General features: G+C 47.8%; 1 protein-coding gene across 4 annotated transcripts; it reads right to left on the bottom strand.

Annotated features, from left to right (window-relative positions):
• Positions 1–2,581: 2,581 nt before the first annotated feature.
• Positions 2,582–15,507, bottom strand: ING4 (inhibitor of growth family member 4). Of its 4 annotated transcripts, none has more exons than XM_055280965.2 (8): positions 15,412–15,507; positions 8,731–8,802; positions 5,231–5,397; positions 4,937–5,051; positions 4,661–4,769; positions 4,270–4,417; positions 3,327–3,388; positions 2,582–3,237 (listed from the first exon to the last, which is right to left on the bottom strand). In XM_055280965.2, the coding sequence occupies exons 1-8, from the start codon at positions 15,446–15,448 to the stop codon at positions 3,198–3,200; spliced, it is 750 nt and encodes a 249-aa protein (XP_055136940.1). In that variant the 5' UTR covers positions 15,449–15,507; the 3' UTR covers positions 2,582–3,197. The 4 variants fall into 4 exon arrangements, with proteins under 4 accessions (XP_055136940.1, XP_055136935.1, XP_055136936.1 ...); XM_055280960.2 differs by having other exon boundaries at positions 4,661–4,766; XM_055280961.2 differs by having other exon boundaries at positions 4,946–5,051.
• Positions 15,508–18,063: the final 2,556 nt, after the last annotated feature.

The following is an 18,063-nucleotide window of genomic DNA, read 5'->3' as shown; positions in this document are numbered from 1 at the left end:
TCCACCTCGGCCTCCCAAAGTGCTGGGATTACAGGTGTGAGCCACCGTGGCCAACCACTTAGTGTCTTTACATGCACTACCTTACTTAATTGCCATAGGAATCCCATAAGGTGGATACACTATCATTCCTTTTACAGATGAGAAATCGGGGCTTAGGGAAGCAACTCGCCCAACAGGTCGTGAGGTCTAGAGCTAAGCACAGGCAGAGATGGAATGTGCAAAACCAAGTCAAGGCCTATCTGGATAGGAACTAGACAGGGTGCCTCCATGAGCAAAATGGGTCCAAGGGGAAAACAAGAGGGTGGCTCAGTGGTCTAGGAAAGTGGTTTCCAAGGGAGAATCGAGTAAGACAGTCCACTGAGGTATGGGAAGAGAACTTTTGTTTTTGTATCTGTTTTGTGTTTAAAATGAGAAATTCCAGCCCGGGCAACAGGGCGAAACCTCGTCTCTACAAAAAGTACAAAAAATTAGCCAAGCGTGGTGGCACGTGCCTGTAGTCCCAGTTTCTTGGGGAGCTGAGGTGGGAGGATCGCTTGAGCCCATGAGGTCAAGGCTGCAGTGAGGTGCAATCGGACCACTGCTCTCCAGCCTGGGTGGCAAAATGAGACCCTGTCCCCACCCAAAAACAAAAGTAAAAAAGAAAAATAAAACAAGAAATTGTCTTGGGCCAGACTTGGCTCATGCCTGTAATCCCAGCATTTGGGAGGTCAAGGCGGGTGGATTACTTGAGCCCAGGAGGTCCAGACCAGCCTGGGCAACATGGCGAAACCCTGTCTCTACAAAAAATACAAAAATTGTCAGGTGTGGTGGTGTGTGCCTGTTGTTCCACTTACTACTTGGGGAGGCTGAGGTAGGAGGATCACCTGAGTCTTCAGAGGTCAAGGCTGCAGTGAGCTGAGATCTCACCACTGTGCTCCAGCCTGGGTGACAAAGTGAGACCCTGTCTCAAAAAAAAATAAAATAAATTAATAAAATAGAGACCAGGCACTGTGGCTCATTCCTGGAATTCCAGCACTTTGGGAGGCCAAGGAGGGTGGATCTCTTGAGGCCAGGAGTTTGAGACCAGCCTGGCCAAAATGGTGAAACTCAGCCGGCGCAATGGCTCATGCCTGTAATCCTAGCACTTTGGGAGGCCGAGGCGGGCAGATCACGAGGTCAGGAGATCGAGACCATCCTAGCTAACGCGGTGAAATCCTGTCTGTACTAAAATACAAAAAATTAGCCGGGCGTGGTGGCATGTGCCTGTAGTCCCAGCTACTCGGAAGGCTGAGGCAGGAGAATTGCTTGAACCCGGGAGACAGAGGTTGCAGTGAGCCGAGATCATGCCACTGCACTCCAGCCTGTATGACAGAGTGAGACTCCATCTCAAAAAAAAAAAAAAAAAAGGGTGAAACCTGGTCTCTACTAAAAATACAAAAATTACGGCTGTTCTCAGCTCAGTGCAACCTCTGCCTCCTGGGTTCAAGTGATTCTCCTGCCTCAACCTCCCAAGTAGCTAGGATTATAGGCACATGCCACCACATCTGGCTAATTTTTGTATTTTTAGTAGAGACAGGGTTTTAACATGTTGGCCAGACTGGCCTCGAACTCTGGACCTCAGGTGATCCACCCACCTCAACCTCCCAGAGTGCTGGGATTACAGGTGTGAGCCATTGCACCCAGCCTATTTATTTTTTTGAGATGGAGTCTCGCTCTATTGCCCAGGCTGGAGTGCAGTTGTGCGATCTCAGCTCACTGCAACCTCTGCCTCCCAGGTTCAAGCAATTCTCCTGCCTCACCCTCTCGAGTAGCTGGGATTACAGACACCCACAACCACGCCCAGCTAATTTTTGTATTTTTGGTCGAGACAGGGTTTTGCCATGTTGGCCAGGCTAGTCTTGAACTCCTGACCTCAGGTGATCCTCCTCCCTTGGCCTCCCAAAGTGTTGGGATTACAGGCGTGAGCTACCAGGCCTGGCCTACTTTAAAAAAAAAAAAGAAAAGGAAAGAAAAGAAAAGAAATCAGCCTGGGTGCCGTGGCTCATGCCTGTAATCCCAGCACTTTGGGAGGCCAAGGCAGGCAGATCATGAGGTCAAGAGATGGAGACCATCCTGGCCAACATGGTGAAACCCCGTCTCTACTAAAAATACAAAAATTAGCTGGGCATGGTGGCATATGCCTGTAGTCCCAGCTACTTGTGAGACTGAGGCAGGAGAATCACTTGAACCCGGGAGGCGGAGACTGCAGTGAGCCGAGATCACGCCACTGCACTCCAGCCTGGCGACAGAGTGAGACTTTGCCTCAAAGAAAAAAAAAAAGAAGTCAAGCTAATGTATAGTATAGCAGTAAACATGTATAGCACAAATACATCATTTATTGGAAATTAAGTGAAAGATGCTTTATGGAAAAAAGATGTATGATTTACAAAGTTTTGGAAACCCCCTGGTCTGAGGCCCACCCTCCAGCACCTCTGTCTTTCCCAAGTTGAGAACTTATGGGTTCTGGCATGCCATCCTCTCACGTCGCATCCAACCCAGAGGATGCAAAAAGAATGCTCAGCATGTTTACTAAAACAGTGTCTCTACAATAAACACAGCAGGCCAACATGTATAGCTTTTATTTACCTACCCAAGTTCCTTTTACATGTGAGTTATCTGCATTCCACCTTGCCCCCTCTCCCATTCACAAGGCCAGGATGAATCCTCTTGGCACAGAGGAAGGGGTGCCCCTTCAACTAGGACCAGAGCCTAGATGACCTGGTGGATCCCCCACCATGAAAAAAGCAGGAAGGGAATGGAGAAGAAAAGTGTTGATCACACCTAGCCCTCACCACAGGGGGAGGGGGAATGAAGAGGTCTGGGGGACTGCCCCCATGCTATGCCCCAGTCCTTAAATACAAAGCAAGGGGAATGAAAAGGACCCTCCCTCTGAAATACAGCACCAACCTCAGCATGGAGGCCAAAGGACAGTGGGCAAGACCACGTCCCTCCGAAGGGAGAGGGCTGAAGGAGAGCACATACCGTTAGTGGCTGCGGCACCCCTCCCTACCAGGGTTTGATGCAGCCTCAGCACCGGCAGTGGGGAGAGGGGAGGAGAAGGGACGACAGCACTGTGCCATCCACTCCTCCCTGAACCCCTGGCCCCAGCACAGGCATTCCTCTGCCCACTAGCCCAAGTCAGGGGATGTGGAAGAAACTGTTGGAATCCAAGGCCTTATCTATTTCTTCTTCCGTTCTTGGGAGCAGCGTGGGCAAAACCTGAAAAAGAGAAGGGGAGAGAAAAGTGAGTGAAAGGGAGAATGCCCTCGACCACTCAACTTAGGGACCCTCCAACTCCTGCCACTTACCATTTCCCCCGAGGCTTGGTTGTCAGCCCCACACAGGCAAAATGGAACCACTCGATGGAACACTGGAAGAGGAAGAAAGAAGTAGTCAGAGGCCAGGAAGGGCCACAGGAAGGAGAGAAAGCCCCTCCAGATTCCTTAGGAACATCCTGTCCTTTACTCCATCCTTTTGGAGAATTCTTGCAAGTCCCAAGGCCAACCAGTTCCCACCATCTTCCTTCTTTTTTTCTTTTTGAGACAGAGTCTCACTCTGTTGCCCAAGCTGGAATGCAATGACATGATCTCAGCTCACTGCAATCTCCACCTCCCGAGTTCAAGCGATTTTCCTGCCTCAGCCTCCCGAGCAGCTGAGATTACAGGCACACGCTACCATGCCTGGCTAATTTTTGTATTTTTAGTAGAGACGGGGTTTCACCGTGTTGGCCAGGCCAGTCTCGAACTCCTGATCTCAAGTGATCCGCTCACCTTGGCCTCCCAAAGTGCTAGGATTACAGGCGTGAGCTACAGCGCCAGGCTTTCAGGCTTTTTTTTTTTTTTTTTTTTTTGAGACAGAGTCTTGCTCTTGTCGCCCAGGCTGGAGTGCAGTGGCATGATCTCAGCTCACTGCAACCTCTGCCTCCCAGGTTCAAGCAATTCTCCTGCCTCTTGCCTCAGCCTCCCGAGTAGCTGGGATGACAGTCATGTGCCACTATGCTCAGCTAATTTTGGTATTTTTAGTACAGAAGGGGTTACACTATGTTGGCCAGGCTGGTCTCGAACTCCTGACCTCACGTGATCTGCCCACCTCAGCCTCCCAAAGTGCTGGGATTTCAGGCAAGAGCTACTATGTCCAGCCCATCTTTCTTCTATTCTGAAGTCCCAGTACTCAACTGTAGGATTTTCCCTCTTGTACCCACTCCCTTCAGGCCCCTCACAACCCCCCATCCTGAGGCAAAATGTTTCTCACATCAGGGTTGTCACAGCCAATCATCTCTCCATAGGAGACCTGGTGACAAAGGCAATAGGTGGGTTCGTTGGGATCCACAGGCATATCCAACACATCAGAGGGGTGGACACTGCCAAAGGTCACTGAGGGCATCCCATACTCAGGACTTCTGCATGCCAAGAGGAAGAGAAAGTGTCATCTGCAGGAAGGGAAGCTAAAGCCTGAGGCTTTCAGAGGTGGCAGGAGATCCTGGTAGGGCAAATGATTTGTGGCTTCTCCAGCAGATACCAAAATGATAAGAAGAGTTCTTGGCACAGAGATATAGAAAGCGGCAGAGGGCGGTGCCTGCTGGGAGTGGGGCACCGGGAGAGAAGAGGATGTCATCCGGCAATGGGCTCCCTGATACACTCACGTGCGCACGAGCTTTAACTTCTTCTGGGCAGTCTTGGGGGCTTCTTCATCTGAATTTTTCCCTTTGGAACGAGCACGAGCAGCTTTCTTCTCCTTTTGAGTCCGGCCTTCTAGGGAAGAGGGAGAAAGCCAGAAGGCAGGGAGACAGAAAGATGGGTTAAGTCCTCTTCTCTCCCCCTCTTCCAACCTGGTGCCAAACTTCCCACCAGATGAAGAGCTGACTTCTTCTCCCTTTGAATCCTCGCCCCACCTCTCACAGCCCCGCCCCCCTCCTCACTCTTTTTGCCTTTGCTGGAAGAGCTGTCATAGTCACTTGACTCAATCTGTTTCTCTTTGAGATCAGCCTCAAAACGGGCCAGGTCTGTGTCCAGCCGCCGAATGTGTTTGTCCACCTGGGTGGAAAGGAAGGAGAAAGGAGAGGTACAAAACTATCTCCAATTAAAGAAAATAGGTTAAGGCAGAGTTTATGGATCTCACAGACCCCAAACATATCCCAACACAGTTGAAGGAGGGGTCTAAGACCCTGAGGATTAGATGGGAGGTAGGTGGGGAGCCATGAACAGGGCCATACCATTTCATAGGTCTGCATGGCAAGCTGCACCTTGTCGTCACCAAATTCCTTGCACTTGCCATAGGCTTCCTGGATCTGTTTGAGAAGGGCCAATTTTTCCTCGGAGCTCAGGCTGCGGGCGCTACTCATATACTCAGTGGCCAACTTGTCAATTTCAGCCTTCAGGTCTACAACAGAGACAGAGGCCTGGTCACAAGGGCCCCTGAGTGGCTAGGTGAAACACATTTCTTCCTTTTGTTCTTTGGACCTTTTCCATTGACTAGCACAACCTTCCAACTAAAAAGTACTGAATGTGCAGAGGTACTGTGCCACGCACTCAAGTAATGGAACATACTGACAATATTTGCTTTCAAGGTGCTGAAAACATTGCTATCATAGGTGGAATTTAAATTATTGAAACACAGCAAGGGATCCTTTGCACACCACATTTCTATGAAGTATATTTTTGTCCATGTTTGAAGATGCTTCTTTGAAGGGCTTTCTGCTTCTTGAATTTTGTCTCAAAAGCCATTGTTTCCTTCTCAAAAACATCCCACAGCAGTTGTCTGCCACAAATCAGGCTGAGTCATCTCCTGTTGCTGGTTTCCAAGTCTGTACATCAATATCACACATTTCAAAATTATTAGTATTTTTTCTTTTTGACACAGGGTCTCACTCTGTCGCCCAGGCTGGAGTGCAGTGGCACAATCACGGCTCACTGCAGCCTCAACTTCCTGAGCTCTGGTGATCCTCCCAGCTCAGGCACCATCACGCCTGGCTCATTTTTTCTATTTTTTTTGTAGAGACAGGGTTTTTCCACGTTACCCAGGCTGGTCTCGAACTCCTGGGTCAAGCAATCTGCCTTCCTCAGCCTCCCAAAGTGCTGGGATTATAAGGGGTGAGCTACCATGCCTGGCCTAATCTATTTATTTTTAGAGGCAGGCGCAGGTTCTGTCTTATGTTTGTTGCCTAGGCTGGCCTCCAACTCCTGTCCTCAAGTGATTCTATCTTTTCGCCTCCTGAGTAGTTGAGTATATCACACAATTTAAAATTAGACCTTACTCCAACATCCGTGTAACGACTCTGCTTATCTTACTGCTCACTCTATTTTTTTTTTTTTTTTTTGAGACAGGGTCTCACTCTATTGCTCAGGTTGGATGGAATGCAATGGCATGATCATGGATCACACTGCAGCCTTGACCTCTGGGCTCAAATGATCCTCCCATCTCAGCCTCTGGAGTAGCTGGGACCACAGGCACATGCCACTACACTCTGATAATTTAAAAAAAAAAATGATTTCTAGAGATGAGGTCTCACTATATTGCTCAGGCTGGTCTTGAACTCCTGGTCAAATAATCCACCTGCCTCAGCCTCCCAAAGTGTTGGGATTACAAGTGTGAGCCACTGCAGCCAGGCTGCCCACCCTATTTGGCTCATCATTGCAACTTCTTTCATTTTCCATCACTTTTTTTTTTCCTGTTTGTCCATCCTAGATATTGCTCCAAACACATTTGTTTGTTTGTTTTGAGATGCAGTCACACTCTGTTGCCCAGGCTGGAGTGCAGTGACACGATCTTGGCTCACCTCAACCTCTGCCTCCCAGGTTCAAGGGATTCTTGTGCCTCAGTCTCCCGAGTAGCTGGGACTACAGGTGTGCACCACCACACCTGGCTAATTTTTGCATTTTTAGTAGAGATGTGGTTTCACCATGTTGGCCAGGCTGGTCTTGAAGTTCTGATCTCAAGTGATCTGCCCGCCTCGGCCTCCCAAAGTACTGGGATTACAGACATGAGCCACAGTACCCGGTCTCCCAGATGTTTTGTTTTATTTTATTTATTTATTTTTTGAGACCAAGTCTCACTGTGTTGCCCAGGCTGGACTGCAGTGGTGTGATTTCAGCTCACTGCAACCTCCACCTCCCAGGTTCAAGCGATTCTCCTGCATCAGCCTCCTGAGTAGCTGGGATTACTGGCATGCGCCACCACACCCGACTAATTTTTGTATTTTTAGTAGAGACAGGGTTTCACCGTATGGGCCAGGCTGGTCTCAAACTCCTGACCTCAGGAGACTCACCCGCCTCTGCCTCCCAAAGTGCTGGGATTACAGGTGTGAGCCACCGCACCCGGCCCCAGATGTTTTAATATTGGAAGAATGGTAATGTCCCAGGACACTGAGACTACAGATGTTTACTAATATTTGGAAAGGCTCATAAATACATCAGTAGTAAGAGACAAGTCTGACTCTAACATAGTGCAGCAGCAGATAACCAGGAGGATCTGTGAATACACTGTTTATACTCCACTTCATTCCAGGCTCTTGGAAGAAGCTGAAAAAGCATATAGTTCCATCATCTCCAACAGGTCTTTCCATGTGTGAACTCAAGAGTTAGAACCGTATTACAAACAAAGCAAGCTGGTGCTCACCACGCGGCAGGCAGTTCTCAGGGAACTACGTCCAGGGTTTCCCAGGATGTTCACCTTTTCATGTGTAAACTCAGAGTAACTTAAGACACAGCTTCATGTATCTCAAAACCAGTCTGTTACATCCTTGAACATGGCTACACAGAATAGAAGACAAGACTACAGATCCTTCAGTGGGTACGGGAATAGCTCCAACAGGCATCTCTGAAGAAACCAAGGGAATGGCCCAATGCAGCCAAATTTGCTCAATGTTCCAAGCTGAAGATAGCATCTAATGCTTCTGTAAGTGTGAACGGTGTAGAGATCCTGGTGTCAATTACTGCTTTTTTTTCTTTCCTCTCTTTCTTTTTTCTTTCTCTTTTTAAGGACTTATAGAGCAAACCTCCCATCTACCAACATATGTTGCAGTCTAAAGTCACACTGGGAATTTATGACAATAACATTAACGATGAGAGAAGTAGAAACATTCTAGTCATCCTATAAATATATCAAACGTGGAGAGCAGAAATGACTCGAGTTGACTTTCTTTAATTCTTCTTTTTTTTTTTTTTTTTTTTTTTTGAGACAGAGTCTTGCTCTGTTGCCTAGGCTGGAGTGCAGTGGCACGTGGCATGATTTTGGCTCACTACAACCTCCACCTCCCAGGTTCAAACGGTTCTCATGTCTCAGCCTCCCGAGTAGCTGGGATTACTGGTGCATGCCACCACACCTGGCTAGTTTTTGTATTTTTAGTAGAGATGGGATTTCACCATGTGGCCAGGCTGATCTCAAACTCCGGGCCTCAAGTTATCTGCCCGCCTAGGCCTCCCAAAGTGCTGGGATTACAGGTGTGAGCCGGCCTGGCTAATTATTCTCGAGGAAGACATAAAGAACACAGCATCTTTGAATTCTTGAGGCGTTTTCACAATACTATATTTGTTATGAAAAAGCTGATACAGAAATGAGGATCATTATCCTGTTTTAAGAATTCCAAGAGTGTAAAAAAGGAGAGAGAGAAGCCACAGTTCTCCAGATCATACCAGATGATACAGTAACATCAAGTAGAAAAATAAATGATTACACACACTCATTACATACAAAAACTTTTTACTCTATACGTACCCTCTGTTCTTTGGTCTAGGTCCCTCATGAGCTGAAAGTTTCTCTGTAATTCAAAGGGAAGGTTTTCAATACCTAGAGAAGAGAGAGAAACAATCACAGGACTGACTATGCATAGGCCTTACAGCTCCTTTTAAAGTGCAGTTCAGGCCGGACATGGTGGCTCATGCCTGCAATCCCAGCACTTTGGGAGGCCGAGGGGGTGGATCACTCAAGGCCAGGAATTCAAGACCAGCCTGGCCAACATGGCGAGACCCCCATCTCTATTAAAAATATGAAAAGTAGCCTGGTGTGATGGTGTGCATCTCTAATCCCAGCTACTTGGGAGGCTGAGGCATGAGAATCACTTGAATCCAGGAGGCAGAGGTTGCAGTGAGCTGTGATCGAGCCACTGCACTCCAGCCTGGGTAATAGAGCAAGACCCTGTCTCAAAAACAAACAAACGGCCAGGCATGGTGGCTCACACCTGTAATCCCAGCACTTTGGGAGGCTGAGGAGAGCAGATCATGAGGTCAGGAGATCGAGACCATCCTGGCTAACAATGGTGAAACCCCATCTCTACTAAAAATACAAAAAATTAGCCAGGTGTGGTGGCAGGCGCCTGTAGTCCCAGCTACTCAGGAGGCTGAGGCAGGAGAATGGCGTGAACCTGGGAGGCGGAACTTGCAGTGAGCCGAGATCACACCACTGCACTCCAGCCTGGGCAACAGAGCGAGACTCCATCTCAAAAAAAAAAAAAAAAAACAAAAACCAAACAAACAAAAAATAAAGTGCAGCTCAGTCTTCCTTCCTCTGAACCTCTGGATTTATCTGTGACAGGATTTATCAGTTCTCTCATGACAAGCCATGCTTAACTCTTTCTCTACAAAACCTTTCCATTTCTGCATGGCTGTCCCACCCTTTTCGCCTTCAGTGACCTTCCTTTACAAATAAGCTCTTCCCATCAGGTGTGGTGGCTCAAGCCTGTAATCCCAGCACTTTGGGAGGCTGAGGTGGGTGGATCACGAGGTCAGGAGTTTGAGACCAGCCTGGCCAACATGGCAAAAGCCTGTTTCTACTAAAATATATAAAAATTAGCCAGGCGTGGTGGCGCGTACCTGTAATCCCAGCTATTCAGAAGGCTGAGACAGGAGAATCACTCGAACCCAGGAGGCAGAGGCTGCAGTGAGCCAAGATTGCACCACTGCACTCCAGCCTGGTGACAGAGCGAGACTCTGTCTCTAAAAAAAAAAAAGCTCTTCCCTTTCCTTTCTTTTCCTTTTTTGTTTTTTGAGACAGAGTCTTGCTCTGTTGCCCAGGCTGGAGTGCAGTGGCATGATCTTGGTTCACTGCAGCCTCCACCTCCCGGGTTCAAGTGATTCTCCTGCCTCAGCCTCTGGAGTAGCTGGGACCACAGGCACACGCCACCACACCCGACTAATTTTTGTATTTTTAGTAGACACAGGGTTTCACCATTTTGGCCAGACTGGTCTTGAACTCCTGGCCTCAGGTGATCCGCCTGCCTTGATCTCCCAAAGTGCTGGGATTACTGGCATAAGCCACTAAGCCCGGCCCCTTTCTTTTATTTTCCATCTCTGCCTCCAAGCTCTTTGTCCTCAAATTACAAATAGTCTTCTGGTATCCTCCATTATACACATAACACTTCCAATCTACTTCCATATAGTAGCCAGAATGTCCTTTTTAAAAAATGCAAACCTGGCCAGGCACAGTGGCTCATGCCTGTAATCCCAGCACTTTGGGAGGCCCAGGTGGGTGGATCAGCTGAGCTGAGGAGTTCAAGATCAGCCTGGGCAACATGGTGAAACTCTGTCTCTACCAAAAATACAAAAACTTAGCCAGGCTTGGTGCACGCGCCTGTAATCCCAGCTACTTGGGAGGCTGGGGCACAAGAATCCCTTGAACTTGGGAGGTGGAGGTTTCAGTGAGCCGAGATCATACCAATGCACTCCAGCCTGGATGACAGAGCAAGACACTGACTCAAAACAACAAAAACAAAAACACAAAAATAAAAAATGCAAACCTAATCAAGTCACTCTCCAGCTTATAACCTTCTGGTAACTTCCTATTGCTCTGAAGATGTTCTGTGCTTTCTGGCCCTTGCTTACCTCACTCACACCAGCCTTAACTCATGTCAGTCTCTCTTTGTGCTCTGCTCTGCCCATACTGGCTTCCTCTCACTGCCTCAAACTGGCCTGTACTCCTCCTGCCATTTGGCTTTCCAAATGCTGTTCTCTCTAGTTGGAATGCACTGCTTGCTTTTCCTCATCCCATCCACCCCATCCCTCTTGGCCTATTAAATTCCTGTTCGTTCTTCCAAAGTTCAGCTCAAATTCAACTTTCCCAGACTCTGTGAACTGCCCTAGATCTATGTCAAGGTATTCTAACCACCTTTTTAAAGCACTTATCCAACTGTAATTAAATAAACGTGTAATTAGTTGGCTGGGTGTGGTGGCCCATGCCTGTAATCCAGCATTCTGGAAGGCAGGTGGATCACTCAAGGCCAGGAGTTCAAGACCAGCCTAGGCAACCTGGCAAAACCCCATCTCTACTAAAAATACAAAAATTAGGGCCAGACACAGTGGCTCACGCCTGTAATCCTAGCACTTTGGGAGGCCGAGGTGGGTGGCTCACTTGAAGTCTGGAGTTCAAGACCAGCCTGGCCAACATGGTGAAACCTGTAATCCCAGATACTTGGGAGGCTGAGGCACAAGAACTGCTTAAATCCGGGGGGTGGAGGTTGCAGTGAGCTGAGATCACACCACTGCACTCCAGCCTGGGTGACAGAGCGAGACTCCATCTCAAAAACAAAACAAAACAAAAATGAGGCCGGGTGCGGTGGCTCACGCCTGTAATCTCAGCACTTTGGGAGGCCGAGGAGAACAGATCACGAGGTCAAGGAGATTGAGACCATCCTGGTTAACATGGTGAAACCCCATCTCTACTAAAAATACAAAAAAATTAGCTGGCCGTGGTGGCGGGCGTCTGTAGTCCCAGCTACTTGGGAGGCTGAGGCAGGAGAATGGCATGCATCCAGGAGGTGGAGGTTGCAGTGAGCCGAGATCACACCACTGCACTCCAGCCTGGGTGACAGAGCAAGACTCTGTCTCAAAAAAAAAAACAAAACAAAACAAAAAATTAGATGGGCATGGCGGCCCATGGCTGTAGTTCCAGCTACTCGGGAGACTGAGGCAGGACAATTGCTTGAACCAGGGAGGTGGAGGTTGCAGCCTGGGTAAAAGAGCAAGACTGTTTCAAAAAACAAACAAACAAAAATAATAATGTGTAATTAGTTATTTGGTATCTGTCTCCCCAGGCCGAACATGGCTATCATATTCTCTCCTGTTTCCCTAGTGTTTAGAATTATGACTTGCAAAGAGCAGGTACTCAGTAAATACTTGAATAAATGCATGAATACTTGTTATCCCAGTACAAGAAAAATCTCTTCCCAAGACTCCACCTAAAACTTTAAAAATGCCTCTACTGGCTGGGCACAGTGGCTCACGCCTGTAATCCCAGCACTCTGGGAGGCCAAGGCAGGTAATCACTTGATCTCAGGAGTTTGAGACCAGCCTGGGCAACATGGCCAGATCCTGTGTCTATAAAAATTAAATATATATATTAAAAATAAAAGGGCTGGCACGGTGGCTCATGCCTGTAATCCCAGCACTCTGGGAGGCCAAGGTGGGTGGATCACCTGAGGTCAGGAGTTCCAGACCAGCCTGGCCAACACAGTGAAACCCCGTCTCTACTAAAAATACAAAAATGAGCTGGGTATGGTGGCGGGCACCGTAATCCTAGCTACTCGAGAGGCTGAGGCAGGAGAATCGCCTGAACCCGGGAGGAAGAGGTTGCAGTGGGCCAAGATCACACCATTGCACTCCAGCCTGGGCGACAGAGCGAGACTCTGTCTCAAAAACAAACAGAAAAACTAAAATAAAATAAATTTTAAAAAATGAAATGCCTCTACTGTTTAAACCTACAACTTCAGGTCTGCTACCACCAGTTCACAAGATTGAGTCACTGGTGACTTACCAAATCTAATGGTGTTATTAAGCCTATCCTAAAAAATATCTCTGCAGCAGTTGGCATGATCTTTTCTCCTCTGAGTAACTTTCTTTTCTCTTCTTTTGAGGTGTAGTATTGCTCTTGTCGCCCAGGCTGGAGTGCAATGGCGTAATCTCGGGTTCAAGGGATTCTTGTGCCTCAGCCTCCCAAGTAGCTGGGATTACAGGCGCCTGCCACCACGCCCAGCTAATTTTTGTATTTTTAGTAGAGACGGGGTTTCACCATGTTAGCCAGGCTGGTCTTGGAACTCCTGACCTCAGGCAATCCACCCATCTCAGCCTCCCAATGTGCTGGGATTATAGGCGTGAGCCACCACTCCCAGCCTTTTTGTTTTTGTTTTTGGTTTTTTTTTGAGGCGGAGTCTCACTCTGTTGCCCAGGCTGGAGTGCAGTGGTGTGATCTCGGCCCACTGCAACCTCCACCTCCCAGGTTCAAGCGATTCTCCTGCCTTAGCCTCCCGAGTAGCTGGGACTACAGGGGCACACCACCACACCTGGCTATTTTTTTTTTATTTTTAGTAGAGACGGGGTTTCACCATGTTAGCCAGGCTGATCTCGATCTCCTGATCTCATGATCCGCCTGCCTCAGCCTCCCAAAGTGCTGGGATTACAGGCATGAGCCACCGCCCCTGGCCACCAGCCTTTTTTTTTTTTTTTTGAGAGGGACACAGAGTCTCTCTCTGTCACCCAGGCTGGAGTGCAGTGGTATGTATGATCTTAGCTCACTGCAATCTTCACCTCCTGGGTTCAAGTGATTCTCCTGACTCAGCCTCCCAAGTAGCTGGGATTACAGTCACATGCCACCATGCCCAGCTAATTTTTTTTTTAAGTAGAGACTGGGCTTCACCATGTTGGACAGGCTGGTCTCAAACTCCTGACCTCAAGTGATCTGCCCGCCTTGGGCTCCCAAAGTGCTGGGATTACAGGCATGAGCCACCGCGCCCGGCCTGTCTACCTCACTTTCTAAGCAGGAAGAAGCCACCTTAGATTCTTCCTTCTCTCTCAACCACTCAGTCATTCAGTCAGTCCTTTCATATTTAACTCCTAAATACTTCTGTAACTCCCTAAAATCAGGTTCTTATCACTGTCCTGGAATGTTATCACTAACTGACCTCTGTTATCGACAATATCATACTCCAATTTACCATATATTAGTCATTTTCCTTTATAAAAATCATACTCTACTTTAAAATGCAAACTTCTTAGTTTGGCTTAAAAGACCTTGTCCAGGCCGGGCGCGGTGGCTCACGCTTGTAATCCCAGCACTTTGGGAGGCCGAGGCGGGTGGATCACAAGGTCAGGAGATCGAGACCACGGTGAAACCCCGTCTCTACTAAAAAAAAAATACAAAAAAATTAGCCGGGCGTGGTGGCGGGCGCCTGTAGTCCCAGCTACTCGGAGAGGCTGAGACAGGAGAATGGCGTGAACCCGGGAGGCGGAGCTTGCAGTGAGCCGAGACTGCGCCACTGCACTCCAGCCTGGGTGACAGAGCGAGACTCCGTCTCCAAAAAAAAAAAAAAAAAAAAAAAAAAAAAAAAAAAAAAAAAACCTTGTCCAGTCTAGCCTCAGCCTCTTTCTCCAGTCTCGTTTCTCAATTTCGTACCTTAAATTCATAAATATCAAATACGCTGACCTCTGAGTCATAAATACCAAACACCCTTGACCTTGCCACAAACCCATCACAGTACCTTTGCGGATGCTTTCCCCAACCTAGAATTCCTTTTTTCTCTCCTCACTGGCAAATAACCTTCAAGACCCTATTCAAACATCACCTCCGCTGTAAAGCTTTTCCTACATCCCCAGGTAATTACCCCCCTTTTCTCCAGTGTTGCCTACCAAGTGTCCTTTTTAATGTATTTCCATTATTTCACTTGTCACAGTGTTTTATAATTATTTGCTGAATCTGCTTCCTACTAGATCGTGAGCTTCTTGAGGGCAGGAGCCTTATCTTACTCATTTTTCTATCCCTAGTGCCTGCCATTATGTCTGACCCATAGCAGGACCTCAATAAATACTTGTTGAATAAATGACTCTGGGCCCTAGAACAAATGTAAGCGCATAGAGCGATAGGCTTTGTGCAGGGGTGGTTTACACAAATGGCATAAACACCAGATTTTCATTTGATGGGAATTAGATCTTTACTCCATGAAGAGAAGCGTTCTAGTTCATCGTCAGACAGTGGTCACTGACCACCACCACTCTCAACCCCATGAGAAGCCCCTTTTGAGGAAGAACGGAGTGGAGGAGAGGTCTTTACCGCTGCTCCAAATGGCAATGGCTGATAACGATTCTGAACGACTATGGCGAAAAAAAAATCTACCCCGAGGCTGGAGGCCCTGGAGAATGGGAGCAGCAATTATCTTCCCGGCCATGCACACTAGCCCTTCAAGACACGTCTACTAACCCCCACACCGCACCCCTCCCTCGTCTACACCCAACAGCGGGGCCTCGATCCTGCTACCCCACCCCCTCTTTCTCCGCACCCACCAATATTTCCTGCCACAGAACCCCTTCATAATTGTGACCTTCTCGTCACTGGGACTTAAGGGCTACAGATCCTCTCATCCCTGATCCCCGAACCACTCTGCAGCCCCGACCCCCACCTCCAGCCTGCTCTTACTGTCCAGATAATGTTCCAAATACATCCCCGCAGCCATCTCGAAGCAAAACAAAGCAACTTCCGATCCGCCCCGGAAGTGACTGTAACGCGACAGGGGCCGAAGCCATTTTGGGGCTAAAGCCTTTCCGCCCTTAAGAGGTGAACTTCCGCCCTTAAAGGAAAACTTCCGCCCTTACTATATTACCACCGGTACACATCCGCCCGACGCTGAAACTTTTCCTTTTGCATGGTAGCCACGACCGCCCATAGTGAGGCGGCTGTAGCCCGCTTCCGCCCTTACAGAGACCCCAGGACGCGACCGAGACGTGTATGACGTCACTGGAGGTCGCCATTTTGCATTCTCTAGCAAACTTTTTTCCCTCCAAAACGGGAATGTATGGTAATCCGCGCAGGGTAACTGTTCACTTTAGGCTCATATTGCGTAAACATCCCTTCTCAGCAACTGGAAGATCCAACTTTTTTTCCCTCTTTTGCAGAATATGACTTTTTTCAAGCCAGTTAGTTTCTTAAGGAAGTTGGGGAAGAGTATCAGGCCTTGAGACATTTAAACCGTCTGCATTTCTTTTCACTCACACAAACACCATCTCCCCCAGCATTATTTTTTTTAACTTGAGAAAGATTACCAGCTTTCTACTTATAAATACAAAGAGTGACTCACAATAAAGCTATAATTCTGCACATCTTTTCTCAGAGCTCCTGTACGTTACACTAGAATACACTTTCACATATAAAATATTACTTCCTGCCTTGCCCTCCTGCTTTTGTTTTTTTTTTTTTTTTGAGACAGAATTTTCACTCTTATTGCCCAGGCTGGAGTGCGATGGCGTGATCATGGCTCACCGCAACTTCCACCCCCCGGGTTCAAGTGATTCTCCTGTCTCAGCCTCCTGTGTAGCTGGGATTACAGGTATGCACCATCACACCAGGCTGATTTTGTATTTTTAGTAGAGATGGGGTTTCTCCATGTTAGTGAGGCTGGTCTCGAACTCCCGACCTCAGGTGATCTGCCCACCTCAGCCTCTCAAAGTGCTGGGATTACAGGCGTGAGCCACTATGCCTGGCCCCTCTTGCTACTCTCTAAGGGGGAAATCTCATGTTTTTGTTTTCCTTTTGTTTATATGTGATGTTAGCATCATAATTCTGAAGGGATTGAGGGATGGAGCAGTATCACTACTGGGCTAGTTGGCTAGTCAGTTGCTAGCCATCACTCTAGTCAGCTATGGTAGAGTGATTTCTATGGTTTTCATCAGAATGGAAAGCAGTCAAGGGCATGAGAAGCTGCCAACACACTAGGCAAACAGAACTCAAAGGCCATAACCTAATAGTGGTGTAAGATAGTATCTTAAAGATAGCTGCCACCCCTCACATCTTTCATACCCTCACACATCCTTCATAAGAATTACCAATGTCTTATGGCAAGTTTTTAAAGAGACAGACTTTCAGCTATATAATTTCTACCAAATATGTGAAGAAGAGGAACTTCCAACTCGGGGCAGATTGGAAGTTTTGTTTTGCTTCGAAATGGATGCAGGGATGTATTTGAAACATTATCTGGACAGTAAGAGCAGGCTGGAGGAGGGGGTCAGGGGCTGGAGGAGTGGCGGGGGTATCAGAGCTGAGAGGATCTGTAGCCCGTAAACCCCAGGTTTACTAGCGTGCAGGTAGTAAGATACAGCAATAGAATCCAGGAAATTGTGCTCTAATTACAAGTCATGCTTTCCGGTAACTTGATCTCTGTGCCTGTTTTACTATACAATGAGAATACTAACTACCTCATAGAGTTGTTGCAATAAGTGAGTTTGAGGGTATCCATAAAGAGAGTAGATTCTAGTTCTAATACTGATGATGAAGTTAGGGCCATTAGGGCCTTTTCAAGAATTGGTGAGAGTGGGAGGAAAAAGCAGTAAATATTCAGGGAGCTAAGAAACACTGGCATATTTGGTCATATGTGATACATTCATTGGTATTACACAACAAATTGAGACACCATCTTAGGTGCCCACACAGGGTATCTAGCACTAAATTAAGTGGCCTTTATTTATCCCAGCCCAACTAGGTAACAAGTACGTTTGGCCAGCAGTCCCAGAGAACCACCAGTTCTCAGGATGTGGGAGCTTGGTCACAACTTTCACAACTTTTTCGGTGCTTAAAGCAAGGTTTTCTTTTTTTTCCACACAGAATCTCGCTCTGTGGCCCAGGCTGGAGTGCAGTGGTGCAATCTCGGCTCACTGCAACCTCCGCCTCCCAGGTTCGTCATTCTTCTGCCTCAGCCTGTAGCTGGGACTACAAGTGCATGCCACCACACCTGGCTAATTCTTGTATTTTTATTTTTTTGCGACAGAGTCTCACTGTCGCCCAGGCTGGAGTGCCACGGCACGATCTTGGCTCACTGCAACCTCTGCCTCATGGGTTCAAAAGATCCTCCTGCCTCAGCCTCCTGAGTAGCTGGTATTGCAGGTGCCCACCACTATGCCCAGCTTATTTTTTGTATTTTCAGTAGAGACGGGGTTTCACCATACTGGCCAGGCTGGTCTCAAGCTCCTGACCTCGTGATTTGCCTGTCTCACCCTCCCAAAGTGCTGGGATTACAGGCGTGAGCCACCGCGCACGGCCATCAAGTTTTGCATTTTTGGTAGAGATGGGGTTTCACCA

The sequence above is a fragment of the Symphalangus syndactylus genome, chromosome 5, assembly GCF_028878055.3.
Source record: "Symphalangus syndactylus isolate Jambi chromosome 5, NHGRI_mSymSyn1-v2.1_pri, whole genome shotgun sequence".
Lineage (NCBI taxonomy): Eukaryota > Metazoa > Chordata > Mammalia > Primates > Hylobatidae > Symphalangus > Symphalangus syndactylus.
This window is presented reverse-complemented; position numbering and strand designations above follow the sequence as displayed.

Excerpts from the sequence above, each read along its gene's own strand:
- ING4 (XM_055280965.2), bottom strand. The coding sequence starts at position 15,448 with ATGGCTGCGGGGATGTATTTGGAACATTATCTGGACA. Across the intron at positions 5,398-8,730 it reads CCTAGACCAAAGAACAGAGG|ACCTGAAGGCTGAAATTGAC; the intron begins GTACGTATAGAG and ends TCTCTGTTGTAG. Across the intron at positions 3,238-3,326 it reads ACCAAGCCTCGGGGGAAATG|GTTTTGCCCACGCTGCTCCC; the intron begins GTAAGTGGCAGG and ends TCTCTTTTTCAG.